We start from the raw sequence: 27,692 nt of genomic DNA, 5'->3' as shown, positions 1-27,692 counted from the left end.
GAGAGAGCGTACCTATTGGCTGTGCTCCGGCCATGTGACCGGTACTTGGTGTTCCTTCACCAGATTTCACAATGGCAGCGGCGTCACAAACGTTCCCATTTTACAGCTAAACCGTGCACTACAAGATGATTCTGAAAACATTTGAGGAGAGAAATAGGCATTAACGTAACATAATATTGATTCATATTTGATCAGCGCTGCCTAGTTTGACCGTTTGGTCGGAGTTTGCGAGTGATTGACAGCCGGCTCTCATAGACGGCAGATGGACAGCAGATCTCAGGTCAGCTCTTACTGCTTGTTTTTCTCTGGTCTGTAAAATCTTGCAGATGCCATTAGGAGCACCGGAGGACACAGAGGCACATTTCATGTACTACTGTCACGATATAGCAACCGTTTTATAAAAATAACTTTTTTTAATCATATTTGCTCCATTCTCGCCTACTTCAGCTTTAAGGCATGTAAGTCAAGGCGTATAAAGTAGCATAAAATGACAAAATCACATTTCTTCTGATCATCAGAAACATTTGGCCTCAGTTCCACTCAGACTGTACCTCGGTGGTCTTACTGACAGCCAACTCCCACACCAACTTACAAATCATAATCATTTATTGAAATCATTGACCAACGTTTAAAGTGGAATATGAAGACAACACTGGGTGGACAGTTTACCGTAGGCTACAGCTTATATGGGCTCACTGATTTTCATTTATTTTTTATATATATATATATATACGTATATATATATCTTTGTGAGGCACACTTTCAAGCAAAATAGCATGACATCACACAGCAATGTCCTCTGTATAGGGGGGTGGTCAGCGAGGCCTTTTCAGCTCAGTGTCAGTGCACCCCCCACCCCTCTCCAGGGCATCGAACAACCTCAACTCCACAAAATGCACAAAGAGAAAAAAGGCTACAACACCTGCACTGCAAATATAGACTGAATCCATTGCGTCAAGGCTGTTCATCTGTAGCAGAGTCTCAGAACAATGAAGGGGGATAACTCTGAGGTTATTATATTTATGGATACTTATCTGAATTTATCATCATAATTTCACTTATTTCCAAAGCAGAACAACCTGTTTCAGAAGGGGTCCTTGAACATGCCGCAGTGGAGACATCTGCTTTGTGATTTTTTTTTGCTAAAGAAAACCAGCAAAGCATGTGAAGCTGTTGTAGAAATAAGTGGAATTATATGATGGATTAGTTATAGGTTTTAAGACTGACTATGAGATGAAGTGCTTGGTTGCACTTCCTCCTGTCGGTCTGATCAACAGTGTTGACTCTGAACTGAGGTTTGTTTCTGTCATGGCAGGATGGAGAGCTGCTTATTATCCCATTTTAGTCCGGGAACAAAAGGAAGCCAGAAAACGTGCTGTATTTGTTGTTGTTCCCGCCGTGCGCTTTGCCACCGTCCAGTTTCACATAAATCTCGTCCCCGGAGTCCAGATGCAGGACGACGCTGTTGCTGGCGTAGTCGTAGTTCTGGTCCGCGTCCTGCGCGATGGCACTGGCGCGCACCTGCACATTAAGAGAGAGAGAGAGAGAGAGAGAGAGAGAGAGAGAGAGAGAGAGAGAGAGAGTGAGCCTGGTTTGATAGCTCAGGGCTTCTGCCCTTTTCTATAGAATCATTGGAGGGAGGAGAGAGGAGATGGAGGAGGTTTTGATTCTTTTTTTTTTTTTCAATTTATTTATTTTTCTTTCTTTAATTATTTTTTCTGCTGGAGGCAGCATGGCCCATGCCCGGCAAGTTGAGGAATTTTTAATTTGTTTTCCTTTTTCTTACCTTTCCTCATAACAAAATAAAATAAAATGAAATATGAAAAAAAGAGAGAAAAATTAATTAAAGAAAGAAAAATAAATAAATAATTAAAAAAAAAGAATCAAAACTTTAAAAAAGCCAACATAACTTGGGCAAGATCAATATCATGTGACTGTGTGTGTGCTCTTGAGAGGGGTGGGGGTGGCTGGCTGTCAGTCAGGGTGCAAATCAAATTAAGGCCAGATTTCAAAGAATAAGATAAGATCAAATAAAGTAAAATAAATATAAATAGGTAGATAGATAGAAGTAAAAGAATGATGGCTAGGGTGATAGTTATGGTGGTTTGTTTTGGAGTATTATGGAGAGGGGTGTTCTGGTGGCCCAGAGAGAGAGAGAGAGAGCGAGAGCTTTTACCCCCCCACACACACACACTCCCTGCAGGCAGACGCATGACCGACCTAACACAGGTGCGCACTGAGCCTCAAATGACTCCTATCATAAACAAACATTATGTCACAGTTCAAAAAAGGGGGGAGTCCAGGCACTCTTCTGGCAAAAAATATAAAAAGCCTTTATTCAATTGGCTATTTCATGATGAAATGCTAAAAAAAATAGTGGTGCATGTAAGATTGGGTAACAACCCACGCGTATAGCGGCACAAACAGCCTTCTTCAGGGTGTTTTTAAGCATTTCGTCATGAAAGAGCCAATGGAATAAAGGCTTTTTATATTTTTTTGCCAGAAGAGTGCCTTGGACTCCCCCCTTTCTTTTAACCTTTGTGTACCCCACCAAAGAGCACCTCCATCACACTGATTTGAACTTCCGAGCACTCTGGACTTTTTCCCTTTTTTATTATGTCACAATTGTTGACAGAGCGCGAGCATTCAGCATGTTAGAGATTTATTGACCAAACATCCACTCGGTCATGGATTTATGGATTTATGGATTTTAGATCAGCCTATTCAGAGTGCGTAAAAGCTCTCCATGGCTCTCCATGGCTCTCCATGGCTCTGCTGCGTAACGGAGAGCTGCGGCTCCACACACGAGACAGGAACCTGAATTACTTTGTTTCATCAGTGCGCACATAGTGGTAGAGCAGGTTGTCCACCAATCGGAAGGTCGATGGTTCGATCCCCGGCTGCTCCAGTCACATGTCGATGTGTCCTTGAGTAAGATACTTAACCCCAAATTGCTCCCGAAGGCATTGCCATCGGTATGTGAATGAGTATTTAGTTTAGATTCTGATGTGCAAAGTTGGCACCTTAGCAGCCTCTGCCATCAGTGTGTGAATGTGTGTGTGAATGGGTGAATGCTGACATGTAGTGTAAAGCGCTTTGAGTGGTCGGAAGACTAGAGAAGCGCTATATAAAAGCAAGTCCATCCATTCCCATTTGTTGACAGAGCGCGAGGATTCAGCATGTTACAGATTATTGACCAAACATCCATTCAGTCATGGATTTATGGATTTATGGGTTTTAGATCAGCCTATTCAGAGTGCGTAAAAGCTCTCCAGCTCTCCATGGCTCTGCTGCGTAAAGGAGAGCTGCTGCTCCACACACCAGACAGGAACCTTAATTAATCACGCACGTGTTAAGGTGATATATTTACCTGTCCGTTTTTGCACAAGTCTGCCCACATGCTGGTCCCGTCTCCTCCGCGCATCAGCACGTGGTAGGTGAAGTAGTAAATCCCGGACACCTGGCAGGTGAACTTTCCGGTGGTCGGGTCGTAGTGGTTCCCTAGGTTCGTGACCACGTCGTCGAACCTCAACACCTCGTACCCCTCGTGAGGGTTCTTCAGACCCACATAGAAGGCGATCTTTGCCCCGCTGACGACGGCAGATCCGAGCTCTCCTCCGGTCTCGGTCCGCGCTGTACCCACCACACCCCCTGGATACCCGGTCTTCCCAGAGTCTCCTCGATCCCCCGGAGGCCCCCTCGGACCCGGTTGCCCCGGTTCGCCCGGAGGCCCCCTCGGCCCGGGTTTCCCCGGCCGACCCGGCTCTCCTTTAGTCCCTTGAACAAAGGCTGGAGATGGGATCGCGCTCAGGTCCTTCAGGTCCTGCAGGACCTCCAGAGCCGTGGCGCTGGGTTTGGGGTTGTACGGGTCGCAGATCATCCGACAGGTGCCCATCATCTCGTAGTGCGCCTCGGTCTTGGAGGTCTGGACCAACAGAGGGATCGCGATGATGAGAGCTAAAACCATGACGATGCCGACCACCGCGGCCACGATCCTCTTCCTCTGGAGAGTCCGAGACGCGAGCGCTAAGAAGTCCGTTTTGCTTTGGGACGTAATGGTGGAAGGTGGTGAGAGCTAAAAGAGAGGCAAAAAAGAGAGTGGACCAAAACGGAGTCACTGAACCCCAGAGACTAAAGAGAAGAGAGAGAGAGAAAGACTTGTTGTAACCCCAAAGCTGGTTCAGCCTGCAGCGGTCCGCGCGCTGCCAGTCTCACTCCGCGTCACACAGCTGACAGGGGGAATATTGGTTTTGGCGTGATGACTGGACGAGGCGCATCTCCGAGCAGAGAGAGGCTTCCAGCGGTTTATGTTCGTCTGTGACCGGGGGGGGGGGGGGGGGGCTGGTGACGTAACAAGTTCGGGGCAAAAGCCTGTTGCAATTTGGATTAAGACTGCAACAATAATCATTCAATCTTTATGTATGAATTATAAATCCCTCAGCAGCAGCCTCAAGGGAAGAGGATGAGGAAGCATTACTGACACAGTGAGAGACATTTCCTCTTTTATCTCCTTCCGTTAGAGACAAATCATCTTAATGCAGGTTATGTCTTTCAGAAGAGGGGCTCTGAATAATGAAGGAATTCATTCTTTTTTGTTTATTTTGTTCATTGGGCTTTGGTAACATGCCAATAAAGCCTATTAACTTGAATTGAATTGAATTGAACTGAACTGAATTGAATTGAATTGAATTGAATTGAATGGCGCACAAATTCCAGTGCAAATATCACAAACATCACAAAGAAACAAGATAAGAAACTTGCAGAAGTAAATAAAATAAAAACATAACTTAAATCTCAAGTAAAACTGAACTAAAACTAAAAACGTACCTATAACTAAACTGGAAAAACAAAGTTCGGAAACTTGTGTTTGGTGGATTAATTTCTCTGTTGTTACAATGCTAATGGTCATTGTATTTTACATCGTTGGAAAGCCTGTTTATTTACCTTCGCAATGATGCCCAACTTGTAAGGATCATGCATTTGTGGGATGAGCAGCACAGCTGATTATGTGGGGAGCGCCCAAGAAAAATTTGCCAAAATGCTCCGTCAATGGTAAACAGCGTATTCTCCTGTTGGTACTGACTCTTGTTTTGAGTTGTTTGGTGGATTGGATGATTGAACTCTCTATCAGTAACAAGGAACAAACAAGACATATTGGCTATTTTACACTATATTCATTTAATACACCGTCAGGAGCCTCAGTAGCGGTGGAAGATCCATAGGCAGCCACAACAGCCTTGCACCTCCTCCTCATGCTGGTCACCAACCGGGTCACACGTTGCTGTGGGATGGTGTTCCATTCCTCAACCAGGATTCGTTGCAGGTCAGCCAGCGTGGTTGTGTTGGTCACTCTAACACGTACAGCACGCCCAACCTGATCCTACAAGTGTTGAATTGGGTTGAGGTCTGAACTCTTGGCAGGCCGTTCCATTCTCTCTACTCCCACATTGTGGAGGTAGTCTGTGATAACCCTGGCTCTGTGGGGGCGAGCGTTGTCATCTTGGAGGATGAAGTTAGGTCCCAGATTGTGGAGATAGGGGATCGCCACTGGCTGCAGAATCTCATCCCGATATCTCCCTGCATTGAGATGGCCTTCAATGATGACAAGCCTTGTTTTGCCAGTGAGGGAGATGCCCCCCCCCACACCATGACACTGCTCCCAACAAAAGCTGTTACTCCATCGGTTCAACAATCAGCATAGCGTTCTCCACGTCGTCTCCATACTTTGACCCTGCCATCCAACTTTCGCAGACAGAACCTGGACTCATCACTGAACATGACATTCCCCCACATGTTCAGGTTCCATTGTCTGTGTTGTCGACACCAGCGCCAACGGGCCTGACGGTGAAGGGCAGTCATTGCAGGCTTCCTGGTAGCCTTATGAGAATACACTGTTTACCATTGGCAGAGCATTTTGTCAATTTTTTCTTGGGCGCTACCCACATAATCAGCTGTGCTGCTCATCCCTTAAATGCATGATCCTTACAAGTTGGACATTATTGTGAAGGTAAATAAACAGGCTTTCCAACGATGTAAAATACAATGACCATTAGCATTGTAACAACAGAGAAATAATCCACCAAACACAAGTTTCCGAACTTTGTTTTTCCAGTATATATAACCTATAAGTATATAGTGCCTATAATAATAATAATATTCTGTGCATGGTTAGTGTAAGTCTAGTGATCTCTATTGTTTTGTGTTGATATGACTAAATGAGGCCTTTGGCCTTTGAAGGAGGTTATGTTTTTCACCGGCGTTGGTTTGTTTGTCTGATAGCAGGATTACTCCAAAAGTTCTTGATGGATTTGTAGCGCAATCAACAATCCATTACACTTCGGTGGCAATCCGGATCATGATCCGGATTCAGGAATTTTGCAAAAGAGTGGAAATGCAAAATTACAAGACTGTGTAGATAATTATTTTAAGAGTGAAGGAACTACTCTTCCCATAAACCATTGCGAATGGCAACTCGTCGCTTCTGGAAATGTTTAAACTAACCATTGTCATGTAAAATGCTGACAGATTCAGCCACACCATGTCTTATTTCTCACCTCAAATGTTTTCAGAAACACATTTGTGTGAACTGTTTTCATGATATAAGAGAAAGTTTCCAAACGAGCCACCATGTTGGTCCGGTTTGAAATCCTGAAGGCTGATCTGTTGGTGTGTGAATGGGTATTTAGATCAGATCCTGATGGGCAGGTTGGCACCTTGCATGGCAGCCTCGGATATCAGTGTATGAATGTGTGTGTGTGAATGGGTGAATGCTGACATGTAGTGTAAAGAGATTTGAGTGGTCGGAAGACTAGGAAGACGCTATAGAAATGCAAGTCCATTTACCATTTTCCAAGTCTACCTTGAATGATTATGTCATTATTGATATTCACTGTTGAGCTTTATACAAGGAACACAAACTGCTGAAAAGTTTGCTCTTGTTTAGCCTGCAGCTCCTACGTTCACTTCACCTGTGGCCAAATGAATGCTGGGAGCTGGCCAACACAGAGAGGCAATCCTACATTGACAGGATTCCTGACAGATTTGACATCATTTGGCCTCCGGAGTCAAATGAATTCAAGCTCAGGGGTCCCCTCCCTGTTAAGTTTCTGGGTGAGAAAGAGCCTCTACAGTTAGAGCCATCTAAAAGTTGGCTGGTGCCCATTTTTACTTCTCCTATTCTATCACAGAGGCACGACCTGCCTTCTGTTGTCAGGATCAGCTAATCCTTATCTCCACAGATCCAGGATTTAACTTCTCCTCATATCCCCTTGTCTCAGCAGGCTAAGCTAGCAGCTAACAAAGTGCCCGTGTTGATTCCCAGGAGCTCGCCCACCCTGCTGATGAGTTTCAGACACATGAGATCACACAAGCACAGACACAAGCGCTGCTGCATAACACAAGCAGATTCATGAACACAATCCGTGCAGACAAGTGCACTGACACACAAACAGGAAGCCACGGAGCCCCCAGCGTTACCACACTCCCTGATGGGCAAATGAAACCATTCTGTGTTGGTGATTATAAAACAGACTCACTCTCAGCTGGATGTTTAAAAACTGAATAATGCATATTCATTGTGTGTGTGTGTGTGTGTGTGTGTGTGTGTGTGTGTAGACAGATTCATGGACCATGGCAGGCATCTAAACAGGGGGGGATTTCAAAGCACGCTGAGGGGGTGGGGGGGCATATGCGTTGACACAGACATAGGTCTTTACTATTGAGTAGATGCAGAATATTTTTTAGTACGACACCCCCCCAGGCCAGGCGCCAGGATGAAGTGACTGAGGGGGCTATTTCAAATTGCGATGGGGCAATTTTTTCATTAAAAAAATAAAAATTAATCATGCAATACCTTCAGAAAGGCTATAATAACAACATATAACATAAGGTGACTGTTTCAAAATCAAAGAATACAATCATTTCTCTCTCCCTCTCCCTCCCTTCCATTTCAGTACTACAGACAGCGCAGCACTCTTACACACAGCAGACAGCGCTGTCCATGGTTCTGAAACAATGTTGTTGATAAAACAATGCATGTGATATGTGAATGTCAAATTGCATGGCAGCAGTCAGTGGGAGTGGGTGACTGTGATCACTATCGTTTGGCTTGTCCTCTGAGACCCACAATAGACCCATTTTTATCTTTTCTGGGGTGTAGAGGGGGTCTTTAGGGGGAGTATCAAGTTGTTCTAATCAGAAATCAGAAATGAACGCAAATTAATGAATGAATTAATCAAAATAAATTGTGAAACTGTATAAAGGCTCAGAATATTATGATAGAAGTATATGATGGCCATTTCCATGTTCTTTCAAGTCTCATAAGTTGTTGCAGCAATTTCTTGGTTGATGCTATTTGTTACACAGATTTGGTGCTAAATTTAACCAGTTTTTACCACTTGAGAATTGATAAAAATTATTAATAATCCCTCCATAACACCACATTAAGACACCAAGACCTTGAGGAACCATAGAAAAAGCCATGCTGGGATTTGGGATGAAAAACTTTTGACATTTGGAGATTTCTGCAAGAATTGCATTTTTCGGCGATTAGATGGCGAGCACTTCTGTTATGTAAACTGCTCAGAAACCCCCTTAAAAAAAAAGAAAAAAAAAGAAACCCCCTTATTGTCAATCTAGCTAGGAAAGCCATCCATCCCCTGAATGCTCTAGGTCTCTAGTTTGTGGCTGGAAAGTTTCATGAGGCTGTGATTATCCTAGAGATCACCACAGGTCATTTTATACAGTGAGGTCAATGAAAGGGCTCCTGTGGGGACTAACATCATTACACATGAACACAGGTGGTCACATTGGCTTCACAAGAGTCTCAGCTTTACAGTGATACACAATTTATGTAATTCAAAGACTGTTTAGGGACCTCAGTATGCAGAAATATTCAAACATATCATAGGCAGAAAATAACATATTTATACTACATTAAAAAAACTGTATGTTTTTTTCCCCCAGCTGCATGTGATTATCATAAAGTAGACATGTCTGTAAAGGGGAGACTCGTGGGTATCCATAAAAGGCATTTACATTCACATATCTTGAGATCAGAGGTCAAGAGACCCCTTTGAAAATGGCCATACCAGTTTTTCCTCACCAAAGTTTTGCCTAACTTTGGAGCGTTGACATAGTTGTGCCCATGCTACCATGGTAATATGGATTCTTTAGGTTTTCTAGTTTCATATGATATCTGTATCTTCTATGTAGCTGTGAATCCCCCCCAAGGAAGGTGAAAGATGGCTTTGATTCAGTAACAGCTTGCGCTTCTCCTCTGTAGTCTCAATCTGTTTAAGATTCTGAAACCTGGGAACATCACAACCTGAAAACCAAGTTCCTTCATTTGTCACTACATTACATGGTTTTGATTGTAATTACACAAACATATGCAGAGTCTTCTCTGTGTTTCTTTAGCAGCAGGGGAAGGACCCAAACACAGAAAAAGGATGAGGAGGCAAGCAAGAATATTGCTATGCTTTAATGGAAGTGGTTTACAGGCTTAGAGTCTAAACAACAGGCAGGAAACAGCAGGCGAACAGGGAACAGAATTCCAAACAGAAGATGAAGAGAAACCAACAAAGAACAAAGGAACTGGGCTGGTACACGTAGAGACAGACGAACTAGGGGAGTGAAAACAGGTGAGCAGGAGGTCAGGTGACTGCAGGGAAAATAGGAGACAGGTGAAACTAATAAGGGCAGCCAGACAATCAGAACTGTTGGGAAAAACACACAAAGGCCCAAAGTGAAGTGAACTAGGGTAGATGCCTGTTTGAAGAGATGCTTATATAATACTTCATATTTCTAATCTTCAGGACATGACTTGAAACACTGCCGAACACCCGCTTATAAAATGCTGTAGGTACAGAGTCAGTACATGCGTTGGAGGAGTTACATTCAGTGACAGTCTTTCAGAGGTCAGTTAGTGTGATACAGGTGGACTTTCCCATGACTGCATCATTTTTACAGGATTTTCTGAGATCGTCTGTGTTTACATCAGCAGCAATACTGGCTCTAAGGGAAGTTACTTTGTTATTGAAGAACAATGCAACTTCAGATTCCGATGCAGAGAATTGTGGAGGGGTGGGGGTATTGTTGAGTAGCTGGTCAATAGTGGAGAATAATACTCCAGAGTTCCCAGCATTCTCTGTAATAGTCTTGGAAAAGTAATCCTTTCTTGCCAGACTTGTTGCTTCGTTATAGGCAGTCGTGGCTTCCTTGTATATATTTACAGTGAACGGTGAGTTTTCCTCCATTTTCTTTCAGCTGCCCGACAGATTCTCTTGATCTCATTAACATTATCAGTCAACCTCTTTTTAACCTTTAGTGGAGCAGCAGTAGTTAAAGCAGATGACAAGGCATCGTTGAACTTTTCAACCACCATTTTGTACCGCCCCTTAGTGTCACGCCCCTTGGTGTAACGCCATTTTCAGCATCAAAACCACTACAGTCACCCTTGGCTTCACTTAATAATTAGGCAACAAAACCCCTGTAGTCAAGTTTAGGAAATAACTAAACGGTTGGTCTTAAAACTACTACGTTCGTACAGTGAAAAGGACACTGAACGTTGTGAACACGGGACACGAACAGCGGTCTCCTGGATGAAAGCCTTCCATTTGTTGGACACATCCACCTCCCCTCCCACCCGCCCGGTATGTCTCTTTCACTCTTTAAACGACATCACCACGCTCCCGACGCACTTTCTCTGAGCATTTATTGTTGCCGCGGATGGGTTTACATTATAGTTAATGGAATGCCCTGTGCGTTTCATACTGGCGCTAACGGGTGCCGTGTGTGGCGGTACAGAACGTCGACGGCCGTGTCAAAGCCTCTGTATTTGAGAATGAATTGAGTGCTGCTTATTATGTGAGAATTCTTGTTTGAAGAGTATTGATTTATCATTATTAAAAGTAATAGTAATAAGTGCTGGAATATGTGAAAATTGACAGTGCCGTTAATAGTGTTACACTACATGTCAGCGTTCACACACACTGATGGCAGAGGCTGCCATGCAAGGTGCCAACTTTGCCCATCAGGATCTGATCTAAATACTCATTCACACACCGATGGCTCAGCCTTCAGGAGCAATTTGGGGTTAAGTGTCTCGCTCAAGGACACATCGACATGTGACCGGAGGAGCCGAGGATCGAAACCACCGACCTTCTGATTGGTGGACGACCTGCTCTACCCCTCTGAGCCACAGCTGCCGAAAGACCATATCTCTGGTTCTGCTGAATTGATTTGGATCCTTTTTTAAACTGTCCAGCACAAATCTGACAATGTACAATGCTGAATAATCTACTTTATGCCTAAACCGAACCAAACCTGAACAGAGGCGTCAGAAGACAGACATGTGATTGGTTTTGCAAGGATCTGATGTCCATTCTGATGGTGAGGACGTCAGATCAGAAAAAACTAATATGATTCAGGATTATGACAAATGACATATTTTGACATTTAGTTCAGAGGACTTATCTAAAACATTGCTCAGGCACACACACACTCAGCAGCACATGTCAGTTCAGTGTACCACTGACTCAACTACAGACTACTGACTGCTTCCTCTGAGGGCACTAAAGCAGTTTGGTGGAACTGTAATCACAGGACGCCCTCAGCTGAACATCACCAGCAGCCAAAGCCAAATGTTAACAAACTGTCTCTCACTCAACTTTTGCGTAAATGTCAGTTTGACACATACGGCCACGCAGCGCAGTGTGCTGCGGGCCACGGCTGCATCACGTTAAGACATCAAACACAGACACAGGCCAGAGGCCACCTCTTTGCAGTGTGTGTCTCTGTGTGCCTCTCTGTGCGTGTCTCTGTGTGTCGTGAGAACGTGGACAGAGGGTATATTTTAAATGCTTTGGCTTGCTCTGTGATAGATATTTTTATGTCACAGCTGACATAAAATATAAGTTAATAGGAAATGTATAATAGTAAAGAACAGAGACTGTATGTGCAGAACCAGTGGCAAAAGCTGCCATGTAAAATGTCCCGATGTCCCGGTAACATCATGACTGTGATGTTTTTTTAGCTAAATTCCAACATGTTGACATGCTGATATTTAGCAGGTTAACCATCTTAGTTTAGCATGCTAACATTAGTAAATTAAAATAATAACTATACGACAGAGCTGTAGATTTGAGACTAAACTTGTCTCAGACTCAAGTTGAAAAGGAGGACTTGTGACTCCACTTGAACTCGTCTGCTGGGAGAGTGGCAAAGATTTTGCCCTTTTGGAAAAACATTAAAAGTTTTGGACACCCTGGACTTCTAACCACCAAAAGGCACAACTAGACCACACTGTCAACCATCACATTGAATTTGAAGTTCTTGAGTTAAATAGTTTCCGAGTTCTACTCCAAGTTTTAAAGTCAGTGGTGTACAAGAAAACCACATGCTTTGCCCCAAAAGAAATAAATCCAATTTTGTATGTAATTCCAAGTTCAACACTATTGTGTAGAAAAACAGTTGTTTATCGATTCAGCAGCCAGAATATGACGCCTCCAGTCGACGTGCGAGATCACACACATTGTGCTGACATATTGTTGGGAGGTGCAAATGAAAATGGACTGAGGTCAGTCTGGCCTGCAGCTGCCTGTCTGCTCAGCTGTGGTCCAGTCCGGAGGCCTGATGTGACACAAACAGACACAGCACTTTCAAACACCCATTTTACTGTGAAGGTCAGGAAGCAATTAATGCTACTATCTTATCTTACATGGGAATAATGATCAGATATATAAGGGAATCACAAAATACTTGTAAATAAAAGAAATAATGATAAATACACAACCCCCCTAAACAATGGATTTTTTTTTTAGCGGTCTTTAAAACAAAGAGAAAATGATAGCCAATTCATGTAGTCTCATAGAAATAGTCTCATAAAGTATACCCAACTCTGATTGATAATTAAATTAATAAATATAACCAAAAACCACCACATCAGAAGCCTGATGTTCTTAAGTTCTTGCAGAAGGAGGTTCAGAGTAGAAGTATGCATCTATGTCAAAACCAGGCTACATTTGGTTGAAAGTAAAGGTTATTTGGCTTAGGTTAGCCTTTCAGATGTACTTGGGGGTTTTATTTTAATTGCCTGGATGTTCTTTCATCAGCACATCATTGGCCGTACATAACATTTTCTGATTATAGTTTCCCAGCAGTGAGGCTTCGCCTTCAGTGGAGTTTAACATTGTTTGTGACTTGGAGGAAGGTCGCTGCAGAAGAACATGAATAAAAAGTTGCCCCAGTCAACTTAAGTTTCCTCTCCAATAGTTGAAAGCGCATGTAAATGCATTTAGGTATATACAGAAAGACAAGTAAGGCCTGGAAGAAAGAACTGTGTGGTTATGGGAATTAATGCAAAAATAAAGACAAAAGTAAAACAGGGTCTGTGTGCCTTAATGTCTGTGTGTATACCTCAAAAAAAAGTGGAGACCCAGACAGAGAGAGAGCGAGAGAGGCTGATTATTTGTGCGCCTTCAGCTAAACTGACTGAATCTCTGCCAGAGACGGAGGGACGGATTAGACGGATCTAATTTCTCTAATTTGCTACTCTGTTATGACTTTATAGTAAAATGACTTCTCTCTAGGGACAACCTAACCAACAGAGCGGCAGCCAAATGGCATATTCTGCTAGATTTATATTGGGTCTATAAGATAGTTACTTCCCTCCGGGTTTAGTTTGATCCAACAAGCCAAGATCAATGCTGTCACAGGACCGTTAACATCTGTTATTGAATGTGATATAAGTGCAAATGACAGAGTATAATGCAATTGTACAATGGAGCTGCTGTGACTTGGTAAAGGCAGCGTGAAATGCGCAAAAAGCGATGTCTCAACCCTGTGTGACAGAGCTGTCATTCTGTCATTCATTTAAAAATGTTCAAAGGTCTGTCGGCAGCTCTATATCATAAATAAATCAATTAGCACATTCATTTTTGAGACACTATGACCATATATTTTCCACCTATTTTTATGGCAGCGCAATGACTAGCGTAAGCAGCGTTACTTTAACCCGGGTTAAGGTGTTGGTTAACAGTGCTTTATCCCCTAGTTCGGCAGATCACACATACTTTACTGTATGTAACCAATTTGGATTTAAAATGTGAGGGTGCAGGTCGTATCCACGCGGACCCTCCGCCGTTTTCAACTTTCTCGTCTCGGCTTGCTGCGGTTTGTTTTGGTTGACGGATACAGAACAGATATGACGCCACGTTGCTCAGACTACAACAATAAAAGCGGTAACTTCCTTCTACCTCCACATAGACTCAAATGAAGCAAATATCGATTCTGGCATTAAAAAATCTATTTCAAAATCGTAGAAAAAGAAAAATTGCTATACATAGGTGAATAGATTTTTTTCCCACCCCTAATCAATGTAGCTGTTTTAAGCCCAACCATGTAGTTCTTTCCTAAACCTAACTATAGGGGTTTTGTTGCCTGGTCCTAAAGTGACGCAAAGGGTAACTATAGTGGTTTTGATGCCAGAAATAAAGTGACGCCAAGCGGCGTCGCGACGTGACAGCAAGCAAAGTGACACCAAGCGGCGTGATGCCAAGCGGCGTGATGCCAAGCGGCGTGATGCCAAGCGACGTGACAAAGCGGCGGTATGTGACGAGTTGGGATGAGAATGTGTTGGGAGACAAATGTTCCAGACCGGTGTTTGTGTCCCAAATGGTTGGTGAGGTATTTAGAAGTTACGTTAATGACGTATTTTTCATACTTACATTGTTTACATATGTAATTTACTTAATTTACGTACTTAATTAAAGCCCAACCATGATGTTTTTCCTACACCTAACTTGTTGCCTAAACGACATGGCGTTAAATGACACGTTAAAAGCCATTTCACAAGGTTGAGCCTGTGGCGTGTAAATGACACGTGCATCATGATACACAGAAATGACATGCTATTTATACGCCTTCCCATGTGATCAGGTTGTAATATCATACCGTATTCCGGATATACTATTCTCTGCCGTCATGTATTTGCTGTCCCTTTGTGCCAATAAAGACATGTTTTCATAAAAAAGCATGCACACCTGTGTTTCCTTTAAACAGCCTCCCAGACCTCGGTCCAGCCTCAGTCTGAGTCTCATTCACATGAACGAAGGAAGGAAAATAACTCTGGATTCAGCTATTACTGCATTTCACAGCTTTTAGGGCTTAATGATTTAAATAAGGGATATTAGAGTGTTCGTACTGGGAAGTTGTTTCACCTCAAAAATATTATCTGCTGATTTACAGACATCTTTTTTGGGCCCAATTGTATCACGTGACGGACCCAGAGGTTGTATTTCCACCGTTTGGCCACTATGTCAAATTTGCTTCAAAGCCTGGCGCTCTTCCTGGGGGCTTGGCAGAGCCTCACACACACACTCGGCTTAGTCAAACTAGCAAACACTGTGTGTGTGACAGATAGGCCTCAGCGACATAATAAAGTGTGCGCTTCGTCTGCATTCATTCAAAATCCGGTAGTGTGGCACCTTCCCGCAGGGCTGTGCTGAGGTGTGGATGTGTTAACGCCGCTCCCTCTCTTCATTCACTCTCTAGTTCGCTCAACCACAGCTGCCCTCTCTCTCTCTCTTTCTCTTCCTCGTTGAGCTATGGAGGAGGGGCCAACTTTGAATGCTGTCTGTAAACGTCAACCAACAATGCCACATAGTATACCTTTAAACTAGATCATACAGTAGCAGTGGGTCAGTGGACCACTACCTCAGAGCCCAGTTCACCTTGAGAGAGACATTTGCCCACTGGATCCTGTTTTACAATGCAGATTAGTGTGAGAACATAGCAGTCCTCAGGTCCTGTTCCAGTTCACTGCTCTGGATTCCAAAAGTGTCGCATAAAAAAATAAATAAATACAGGGAAAAGGTTGGATTATATGAAATGTTTAATGTCCAGTGACCAAAAATATGCTACATAGATCAATCCTGGTTCTACTGTGTTTTCCAGTATCTAACCACTGAAACACTCAAGTCAACTATGCACCTGGCTCATGTTTGTTTTTACTGTGTACTTTATCCAAGACTCCGGTGACGAACAATGCATGCATGAGGAGAGTGCACGCGTAGGCAGTTAGGTAGGAATGTAGGTAGACAGGTAGGTAGCCAGTCCAATCATTACCTTTGGGCCAAATGAAATGATTGTACATTTTTTTACACTCCTGCGACAGCCACAGATACCAGATTTTTTTTCCAGAGCGTTTGATTTATTGATTAAGAGAATTTCAACAAATATAACAAAAAAAAAGTTTTTTTAAAAAGATTACCAGCTCTAGCTTTAATATTAGAAGACCTGAAGGATGCCTGACTGCATTTATAACAAATGAAGCTACAGCTGAATATCATTTTCTCATGAGGTTCATTAAACATTTCACCTAATCAATCATTTGGCAGCGGTGCATTGACATCAGTCAGCTGTCGGAGTGTCTCCCTACATGTTTTTATGATGAAATGAATAAACACATCTGTGAAATAAATCAAGCAGTTATTACACAACTATCAATCCAATCAGGTGTGTTTGTTGCCTGAACACAGGGAAGCATTAGTGTAAACATGTTAGAAGTGATGGTGATGATGTTTGGACTCAGTGACGCTGCTGCTCTCTATCTGTTGTTCCAATTGAGTCGATGTCTGAGCCTGAAATGTCAAACACTACCAACCGCAGGGTTGCTATGAGAGGGACTGGGTGGAAAGGTCAAAGCATGGTGGCTTAAAATGACGTTATTAATGGGGTTTTATTTTTATTAATAACACTCAAAGGAGCTTGTAAGTCTGATTCAGGTAAAGAAATATTACTTTTTTAGACCCCCAAACACCTTGTGATATGCTATTACTGGGTAGTGCATTGCCATTTATAGTATTATGTTCACATACACACAATAATGTGCCTTAAAGTACCTGAGTTTTAACAGCCATATTAAGACATTTACAAAGACAGCCTACTATCACCTGAGGAATATAGCAAGAATTAAAGGACTGATGTCTCAGCAGGATTTGGAAAAACTAGTCCATACATTTATCTTCAGCCGACTTGACTACTGTAACGGCGTCTTTACTGGTATTCAAAACGTTGCTGCTAGAGTCCTCACTAAGACCAAGAAAGTGGATCACATCAGTCCAGTTCTGAGGTCTCTACACTGGCTCCCTGTCTCTCAAAGAATTGATTTCAAAATACTGCTGCTGGTTTACAAAGCACTAAATGGTTTAGGGCCAAAATACATTTCTGATCTTCTGCTATATAGGAACCATCCAGACCTCTCAGGTCATCTGGATCAGGTCTGCTTAGTGTCCCCAGAGTCAGAACTAAACATGCAGAAGCAGCGTTCAGTTTTTATGCAAATATTTGGAACAAGCTCCCAGAAACCTGCAGGACCAACTCCAACTCTGAGTTCTTTTAAATCAAAGCTTAAAACTTTCCTGTTGGCTGCTCCCTTTTATTAAACCAGATAATGATACTATACTGCACTAGAGCTTTTACTCTTGTGTGTTATTTTCTATTTTAGCTTCTATCCTAGCTTTTATTTTTAGCCTGTTTATATTTTCTAATCTTTAACGTTTTTATGTTTTTATGTTTTTATGTTTTTATGACTGTTTTAATTATGTCTTAATGTTCTTTTGCACTTTGTCGCAATGTTCTTGAATGCTTGTGTAAAGCACCTTGAATTGCCCTGTTGCAGTGAATGTGCTTTACAAATAAGGCTGCCTTGCCTTGCCTTGCCTTGCCTAAGGTACTGTACCTGAGCCAGTAAAACAAATGGACTTATTGTCTCATGAAAACCATCTGACTGAAAGAAAGAACAACACCTGGCAGCTACAACTGTGGACTGTAGCCCTGCATACTGTGTATACACATCAACACAACATTCAGTCAGTGGAGGAAGAGTGAGAGGAAGTGCAGTAAAAGGAGAAAAGCCCTATCTGGAGCAAAGTGCAGCTAAATGCTGCAAAATATGTTCACGAGCAGTGGACATGGGGAGTGTTTACAAAGTACAGCACGTCATAATGTCACAGCTATCCTTCCCAGAAACTAATGAATGACATCAACACTCATGCTGTACAGGAAAGCAGGAGGGCCAAGCATGCTATTCTCTGTTAGGTGTTACCTCCAGCTACTCAGCAGGAGATGTCAGGTGCAAAACAAACACCCCTGAAGTGTGTGTGCACCTATGACAGTGATGGCTGGTGACTCTAAATATTGTTGAGGACAGGAGGAAGACCAATCCATGGTTTCGTGTTATTTTATTTAGTTATTTCTCTTATGAACTGACACATTAAAACTATAGAGGGGTCTGAGTGGACTAACTGTGTGTAGCTATACAGTACAAGAGTGACATCCAGTGGAGAGAGATTTTTACATCATGTGCTCTTATATCACTTTTGCTTCCCTGACATATTTTTATATGTTATCAGATTCTGGATGTTCTGTGTTTCCTGTGTGTGTGTGTGTGTGCGTGTCACTGTTTGACTCTTATGAAACCTTTACATTATATCAGCAGACTGAAACACTGTGCAGGCTGGGTGCAACCTTATCTTCCGCTGTCATATGTGACGCCTTCAGGAAATGTCGGAAATATCATTTACGTTTCTGTAGCAGCTGCATAAATATATATATATATATATATATATATATATATATATATATATATATATATATATATTTATGTTCTTAATTCTCAATATAAACAACTTCCAATCCCACCTCACTACTAACCCAGAATAAGATTCCAGTGATGTCCAATTATGCCAAAAGGCCCCGGATGGAGCCTATACCTGCTCCATCTGTTGACCCTGTTAATGTGCTGCTGTGGGTTTCCGCTTGCTTCCATTATAACAAGACAATTAGAGTTCCTGTTTTCCTGTATACACACTGTATGTACTTTTTTTGTTTTGTCCTATAAGGATTATGTATTTTCTGTAGTTGGGGTGAAATCAAATATTCTATATTTAATCTTGTTTTTTCAGTGTCAGTTCTACAGATATAGCCTAATGCACATTTAACAACTGTAGAACCCTCTTTCTGGCATTTGAAAATGAATGAAAGATGTATTTTGATGAAATGCTAAAGGATTAGGGTTAGTGTGACTTTTGTACCAAGTAGCAATAACATGATGTAAAAAAAAAGCAAAAAAAACAAAAATCCTGCGTTTAAAATGCAACCTAAGTTAAAAAAAAAAATATAGAAAAAAATAAAAGGTCAATCTGATAGGTTGTGAGATGATTAATGGAGTAGGACAGAAGACAAAGAAAGTCATTCTGGTGTATTAATGTATATTCAGACAATTCTCCAACCTTTCTCTGCTTTTTGTGAAATATTGGATAATTTTACCTTTTGAGCCCAAAACAGTTGTTTCAATGGAACCATCTGAAAATTTAGTGGAGATGAAATGTCCTTTTGGTGGAACTGCTAACAACTCATATAATAATATTAACAATAGTAATAATAGACACCTGAGACATGACAAGGAACCACAACTAGACCTGCCTACATTTTGTTTTCTTTATTTATTTAATCTGAAAAGTAACTAGTAACTTAAGCTGTGAAATAAATGTTTTATTCACTCTCAAGTAATATTTGACTCTGAATTTTAGTGGATTAGAAGTGTCAAATAGCATAAAATGGGAATAATCAGGTAAAGTACCTCAAAATGTAATGAAGTAACAGAAGTTGAGTTAAATATGGTTAGTTACATCCCATCACTACTGATGCTCAGCTCTGATAAACACGTCCATAAAATGTGTGATATGATCTTTTTAGTTGTAGTTATATTTTTGTCGGAGCTCATGAGGAGTCCCTGAAGGCAGCAGTGGGCGGGGCATCCAGGATATGTAACAGGCTCGAGGCTCGCTCCTCTGTCCTCTAAGGTGCACGTGAAGCTGTGTTGTACCGGTGCTTGTTATGACATCATGACCGGATAGGTAGTGTGAACGTTACGATTGTAACGATTAGGTGTAAAGTTACGTTACTTTAGCGGTAGTTATATTCACACTGAGAGAAATCGGTAAGTCATCCTCACTTTCGTTTCAGTATAATAGCAACTCATTGCAGTAATATAATAGTAACTCATTGCAGTTCTGCTTGCTTTGAGTTCCTCAGTAGTTGAGCGTTTCACTCACAGACATATAGACTACTGCATGTATATGTCTATAAACCATAGACATATACATACAGTACTTTATTTGCATTTTGACATATTTATATACAAATAATGAAACAATAATAACAAAACATAATAACTAAGTAGGACACAATTAAATAATAATGAAAACCTAATAAATGAATACATGAGAACACAAAGAGTAAAATAATATTAATAAATCATAACATTATTACATTAAGTGTAATAGCAGGTAATTGGATACATCATTTCAGTCTAGATACATAATATACAATGTTTCTATTTGAGAAGTTTAACATAATATGTTAAACTTCTCAAATAGAAACATTGTATATTATGTAAAACGGGTTATTAAGTTAACATATGTTAACTTAATAACCCGTTTTTCACATCTTAGTAAGACCTAATTACTGTACACCCTTTGTTCTGTACTTCCTCAAAAACATGGACTTGATTCCTGATTCTCAGTTATTTTTTTTTCCATTGCGTATATTTCATTTACCAGATCTTTCCATTGACAATTCATTAAGTCATCAACCTGAAACCAATTCTTTGTTATTTGCTTAACTATGGAAACTCTTATCACTAAGAACAGATGCAAAACTCTTTTTTTTTAATCTCATCTGGTATTTTCCCTAGTAATAAACTTTCCGGGTTTTTGGTTAAACTTATATTTAAAATGTTTGAGATTTCTCTAAAAGCCTTGTCCTACAAGCCACTGATTATTTTACATAACCAGAATATACAGTATATATATATTTGCATTATTTGCTGAGATTCCTCTGGTAGTATACAACCTTGTATTTCATTTTCCCATTTATTTTTAAGATAAGCACTTATTTGAGTGTCATAGTATGCAGATTGCATTATTTTTACTATTTGTTTGTTTTTACTTTGTTTCAACTCCACAGTCATACATATTTAGTAAACATTTAATCAGTGGGTTTATGTTTTTATGAATTGATCTCTTTCCACATGTGTTAGAGAGATCGCTTCTCACTTGGAAATATCTAAATAAATGAGAATTAGATAGTCCATTCTGTGAGGATAGCTGTTCAAAAGACTTAATTTCTCTCTCCCCAAACATTTGCCCGTATATATGTAAACCTTTAGACGCCCATACTCTGACGATTTGATCAGCATTTGGTGGAAAGTCATTAGTAGATACGATTTCTTTTAACAACATTAAATCCTCAGTTAATTTTTGTTTCTGACAAATCTCTTTCCATACTCTTAATGTGTTGATAATCCATCTGTTATTTAGTAATATCAGATTTTTTTATATTTAGAGAAGGATTAAGAGGAATATCTCCACTACCTAGTTCTACTTCCCGTTGACTCTGGTGTTTGATCATTTTATCACAGTGAACAATAACCACAATATCAGTTTTTCTCCCTGAAAAATATAAAAACGTCCTAAAATTCCTAGAATTCCTAAAACGTATTTCACTAGGTAGCTTTCATTAATGTCACATTATTGCTGAATGTTTTTTTTGGTGACTTTTTTCCCATAGCTGTTCATTATTGTCAATATGCAGATGATGGTGACCTGCTACTGCAGATGAAAATACTTTGCTATTGGCTAGGGTTTAAAACTGATCTCAAACCTTTACATTACATTACATTAGTGAGACCATGGCTGTTTTCTTTTCATAATAATAATAATAATAAGTATATTTATTTAGTCACGTAATCTTTGTATCATTTGTTTGCTGTTTCTACTGTCCAGAGTTATTTTATATCTGTAAGTTTCTAATAAAAGTCCTCACCCGCAGGAGGCCATCATGCAGAGTGACATGAAGACGCCCTTGTTGTCCGGGTGTGCCCCTGAGGCCTCAGATCCCATGAAGACGTCCTTGTTGTCCAGGTGTGCTCCTGGGGCCTCAGAGCCCCCGCCCCGGTGCGTGGAAGGCCCCGTGATCGGCATCATTGGCTCCGGAGACTTCTCCCGCTCCCTCGCGCTCCGGCTGGTAGCCGGTGGTTTCAGGGTGGTGGTGGGCAGCCGAGACCCAGACCGGGTTGCCAGGGGTCTGTTTCCTGATGGACTGAAGCTGGGATCACAGAGGGAGGCCGTGGACAGCGCAGAGAGGCTGGTGTTCGCTGCAGTCTACCCAGAGCACTACTGCACCCTGGTGGGGCTGAGCGAGCGGCTGGCGGGGAAGGTGCTGGTAGATGTTAGCAACGCCACCAGGCTGAACAGCGGGGAACGGTCGAACGCAGAGAGGCTGGCAGAGCTTTTCCCAAAGAGCCGCGTGGTGAAGGGGTTCAACGTCATCTCTGCGTGGGCGCTGCAGGCTGGAGCCCACGATGGAAACAGACAGGTGAGGTCAGATATGATGCCAGGAGCATTCAATTAAAATGTCTTCTTGGACTCAAGGATGAGCTGATTAGATTTTAGTGGTCAAAGGTCACTGTGACCTCACAAAACACGTTTTTGGTCATAACTCAAGAATTCATAGTCTAATTATGACAGTTTCACACAAATGTCTAACAGGATGAAATGATGAAGTGATGACATTTTGGACAGACATGGATGTAAACTGACACCTGACTGGTTGGTGGAGGCAGTAATTCTAGTTTTCACATTGGCAGTAGGACTCCTCAACACCTGTCGACAGACTTTGATGATTTAGTGAAGTTTGCCTTTATTATGAAAGATCTAACAAGAAGAAGTGGTAACGCTCCCTAATGATGCACTGTCTTCCATCATCTACCCCCCTCCAGGTCCCGATCTGCAGCGACTGCTCCGACTCCAAAGACGTGGTGCTCCAGCTGGCCCGTCGCCTGGGCTTCAGCCCCGTGGATAAGGGGGGTCTGTGTGCATCCAGAGACGTTGAGGAAGCCCCGCTTGTCCTCTTCAACTCCTGGGGAAGCTCCATCATGGCTACCTTCCTCTTCTTCCTCTTCTTCTATGGATACAACTTCCTGAAGCACATACTGCTGCCCTACCTCGATAAAGGAGAAAACAATTTCTACCAGCTCCCTTTGGTGACGGTGAATGAGACTCTGCCGGCGGTCTCCCTGGTTACACTGGCTCTAGTCTATCTACCAGGTATTGAAAAGAGCATGAAACTAGAAGGCTATTGGACAACACTGAGCAATAGTTATTTAAACTATAATTTGAAAGTACAGTATTTGCACAAACTCTTAAAACATTAAGTAATACCAATCAATCAATGAAGTTACTCTTTGTAAAGTATAAACTGACGACTGAGAATTATCTCTGCAATGATGCCTTGTTTTGCTTCACACCTGGTACGTCTGCTCTCAGCGACCTGGTTTCCAGCAGAAGCAGCCAGCTGTTTTAGTGAAAAGGCTCTGATAAAACTATTTAAACATGTAGAGCTTAAAAGGCAAATAAACAAATAAATCCACAATTTCCAGGATCTCAATCATTTTGTAGTGTTTGTCTCCAGAGTTAGAAGAGTCAAGACAACCAAGATGACCAAACTCTTACATTCCAACAGTAGTTAATATAGGGAGGATGTTTGAATTAAAGGATAGGTTCACAATGTTTCATGTCTGTCTTTGATCAGAAAAATCATTGAAAATTGGGACAACCCAGTGAATCAGATCAAGTTTACACAATCACAAGTTATCAAGTTATTGTCATCAGACAGGGCAGCGTGCAACAGGTGTCGTACTTTTACCTCTTCCACCTCAGGCAGAAACAAGCAGCTTTATTTCAGTCTAGTTGGATGAAAATGTCTGCTCCAACTATTGCATTAAATCCTGTGTTTCCTCAGGTCTATTGGCGGCTGTCTTACAGCTGGGAAGGGGAACCAAATATATGAGATTTCCTCTTTGGCTGGACTGCTGGCTGTGCAGTCGGAAGCAGCTGGGCCTGCTGAGCTTCCTCTGCGCTGGACTCCATGCTGTGTACAGTATGTGTCTGACACTGCGGAGAGCTGCAGGGTACACACTACTGAATACAGCTTACCACCAGGTGAGCACTGGACTGCCATGCCGCATCAATGTAATCATTTCATTTGTAATGATAAGTTTCTCTACTGTCCCAGGCTGTATCTTTGTGTCCCAGGTGCTATTTCTGTTACCGGAACCTGTACACATGTTTGGGTCTCTTGACAACCTCAACTCTGATATTTTTGTGCTGTTGATTTTTTTTTTTATTTAAATGTTTTCAATCATTTCAAGGTGAAAGCTGGTGTTGAAAACTCCTGGGTAGAGCAACAGGTGTGGAGGTCTGACCTTTACCTGTCCTCTGGAATTCTGGGATTTGGAGCCCTCAGTCTGGTGGCTATTACCTCTCTGCCCTCTGTGGGAAATGCCCTCAACTGGAGGGAGTTTACATTTGTTCAGGTCAGGAGATTATTATATGATGAATACTTTTCATTATTAAGTATTGTCATGCTAGTTCAGTAATTGTACTTAAAGGACCAGTGTGTAGGATCTGGCGGTATTTAGTGGTGAGGTGAGGAGATTACAACCAACCGAAGCCTCTCCCGTGTGCCAAGCGTGTTGGAGAGCTACGATGGCCAAAACTAGGTGTGGGAAAAAAAACAATTCACCTATTTGTCGCAATTTTTCTTTTTTTACGATATTGAAATTAATTTTTTAATGCCAGAATCAATATATTTTCTTCATTTGAGTCTATGTGGAGGTAGAAGGAAGTTACCGCTTTTATCGTTGTAGTCTGAGTAATGTGACGCCATATCAGTCCCGTATCCGTCAACCAAAACAAACAGCAGCCGGCCACGGTGAGCCGAAACGACAAAGCAGAAAACGGCGGAGAGTCTGCGTTAGGGGTGTCACAATTCTATTTGACTGGATTTTAAGGTCCCGATTCCATTCCATTCCATTTTTGATTTAAACATGCCATTGTTAGACTATGGAGTCTTAATTGGTAGATCCACAGATCATTGGTTTTATGCCCTGACAACTGTCATTTACACTTTCAAATTCTTCTTTAAAAAGGGAACTGAACTCCCTTTTTATTTAGAACGTGTTTCAAAACCGGAAACAGAACCGTATAAACCATATAAAACGCTTCCCTTTATTTATATAATGCAACAAATGGAAAACAGCACACAGACACACTTAGAGACCAACTGGTGAACATGGTGGAGAATTTAGCAGCTAAAGAGACAGATATTTTTCTCAGGAGTCAGTAGAGACCAAAACAGAGCTAAAGAGAGAGTACATTGACTCAACAAGGAATAACAAACATGACTCCTAATGAATGCTGATGTTGCCCTGTGTGTGTGTAAATACACCATAATAGGTCAAATGTGTTCAGCTTGTTTCAGCTTGCAATCTAATACAATTTAGGGATTATTTACTATGTGTGTAATTGTGAATCTGTGTATGTCTTCTTGTATATACCATCCAATAATTGATCAAATATAATGACTTATCAAAAGCCTCTTAAAAAACGAGATGATACCTCTCAAGAGGCTAATCCAGTAAACAATTCATTTGTTGTAATTATCTAATTTCCCTTCATATTTTGTCACAGCAAATACTCTAAATTCTCTGTCTTGTTTTGTGTCTCCAGTCAGGACTCGGGTATGCAGCCTTAACTCTCTCCATCATGCACACTCTCTTCTTCGGCTGGGACTTTACCTTCTTCCCTGTGGCCTACCAATATTACCTTCCACCGGTATATCTGCTGGCCCTCATCCTACCCTGCACAGTCCTGGTCGGACGCATTTTCTTGGCTCTGCCGTGCCTGATGTTCAGACTGGAAAAGATCCGCAGGGGCTGGGAGAGCACAAAACACCAACCCCGAAATAATCAGGAGTCAGGGTCAACTGAAGTGGATCCTTCTCAAAACTTTGGTGACGTCTAGTGTTCCAAATATTAAGGGAAAGAGATGTGGACAACCCAGTGTGAACTCTACCAATCTTTCACTTCCTCTGTGCTTTGAGAGGCTGAAAAGAAAACAAAGGTTAATATATTGTAACCTTAGTTCTATAAGCACAGGCGGAGCCCTCTACTGGACTCTATGGATAATACTCTCCTCCAATCACATGCACACATTCGCCCTTTGAGATTTACATAAACGTAGCCGGCCAATCAGGACGTTTACCGAATACATGCGTCACCACAGTATATAACACCCACTGCTACCATCATTATCAGCCTTTTTATTATTAGTAGTAGTCATATTTATATTATTATTACTGCTATTATTACTGATATTACCACACTATTACAACCACTGTTATTGGTTATTGTTATTAGTCCTATTTGTATTACTACTTATACCTGTTGTGCTATTGTTGTGGTTTGCTGTGCATCTCTCTCTCTCTCTCTCTCTCTCTCTCTCTCTCTCTCTCTCTCTCTCTGTAAAGTTTTTTTTTGTCTAAAATAAATTGAATTGAATTGAATAACACGGCGTCCAGCGCTGCCTGGCATCTCACGCTGTATCGTAACCTTCATTCTAACTCCCACAGGCTCCGCCCTCTACTGGACTTTATGGGTACAGTGGGCGGAGCCCGATAGATGTGCGCCCTGCCATTCCACCACATCAACCTTACTACACTGATCCAGACTGGCTAAAGATTAGACACCACAGTCCACCTACTTCTTTATAATCTAGGCTGCCGCAGCGGAGAAGTAAGGGGGCCTAGGCACCTCAGATAGTACACGACTGATCTGGGTAAAGCTATGGTCTAACCAAAATAAATCAGATTGACATCACAGTACCCTTAAGTAAAATGGATGTGAAGACCACAATTAAGCATAAACTGAAAGAAAGGTGGTAAAGGCAGTGGGAAGAAGAGAGAACAGGAAGGAGGTTATATAGTATTCAATGAGAGACACTAATATCTAGGTTATGTTTTGGGCATACTGGATTAAACAGTAGGCTACGTTATTTAAAATAGTAAAAACATAGTACGGGAAGGTGTGAATTTTGTCATCAGGAATAAACATTAGAACACATTTTGCTCTAATGTCCGAAATATGATGCTGAGAGAAGGGAACTGGTGGTTAATCTGGAAGAAAGGGAGCTGGGCTATGATCTAAGTGATCTCTTAACAAAGAAGGTTTGGGAATAAGAGTTATTTATTTTTTGATCCAGTATCTCAGGAGAACAAATTTGATAGAGACAATACGACTCTATTTGTGTATGTAGGTATATATACTTTTATATTATTTATTATTTATTTCCATTTTCTTTAGTAGTAGAACTAGTGCAGGGGTCAGCAACCTGCGGCTCCGGAGCCACATGCAGCTCTTTAGCCTCTCTCCAGTGGCTCCCTGTGGATTTTTAAAAATGGAAATGAATAACTGTTTTTTCTTTATTTTCATTTTTATTTATCATTGTTGTAGGTATATGGTACAACGGTAAGACGGAGTATTAGGGCCACGTTGAGGAAAAAAATAAATCTGAGACTTCGAGAATAAAGTCATAATATTATGAGAATAATGTCATAATATAAATTGGTAATTTTATGTATTCATTTATTTTTTCTCGTAAACTTCTGACTTTATTCTCGTAATGTTATGATTTTTTTCTCGTGAAGTTATGACTTTATTCTCATAATATTACAACTTTTTTTTTCATAAAGTTATGACTTTATTCTGTAAATCTCAGATGTTTTTTATG

The 27,692-nt window shown here is 41.4% G+C and overlaps 2 protein-coding genes across 3 annotated transcripts; one reads left to right on the top strand and one right to left on the bottom strand.

The window, feature by feature from the left end:
* Window positions 1-26,469, top strand: LOC141782190 (metalloreductase STEAP3-like). Of its 2 annotated transcripts, none has more exons than XM_074658259.1 (6): window positions 1-280; window positions 21,895-22,440; window positions 22,844-23,171; window positions 23,866-24,065; window positions 24,275-24,439; window positions 25,635-26,469. In XM_074658259.1, exons 1-6 carry the CDS (start codon window positions 263-265, stop codon window positions 25,926-25,928), a joined length of 1,551 nt encoding a protein of 516 aa, XP_074514360.1. In that variant the 5' UTR covers window positions 1-262; the 3' UTR covers window positions 25,929-26,469. The 2 variants fall into 2 exon arrangements, with proteins under 2 accessions (XP_074514360.1, XP_074514361.1); XM_074658260.1 differs by lacking the exon at window positions 1-280 and adding an exon at window positions 19,816-20,002.
* c1ql2 (complement component 1, q subcomponent-like 2) lies at window positions 774-4,279 on the bottom strand. Its single transcript, XM_074658272.1, has 2 exons — window positions 3,371-4,279; window positions 774-1,521 (listed from the first exon to the last, which is right to left on the bottom strand). Exons 1-2 carry the CDS (start codon window positions 3,965-3,967, stop codon window positions 1,342-1,344), a joined length of 777 nt encoding a protein of 258 aa, XP_074514373.1. The 5' UTR covers window positions 3,968-4,279; the 3' UTR covers window positions 774-1,341.
* Window positions 26,470-27,692: the final 1,223 nt, after the last annotated feature.

The sequence above is a fragment of the Sebastes fasciatus genome, chromosome 14 (genome assembly GCF_043250625.1).
Source record: "Sebastes fasciatus isolate fSebFas1 chromosome 14, fSebFas1.pri, whole genome shotgun sequence".
NCBI classification, from domain to species: domain Eukaryota; kingdom Metazoa; phylum Chordata; class Actinopteri; order Perciformes; family Sebastidae; genus Sebastes; species Sebastes fasciatus.
The sequence above is the reverse complement of the archived record's forward strand: the minus strand, read 5'-3'. Positions and strand labels throughout refer to the sequence as shown.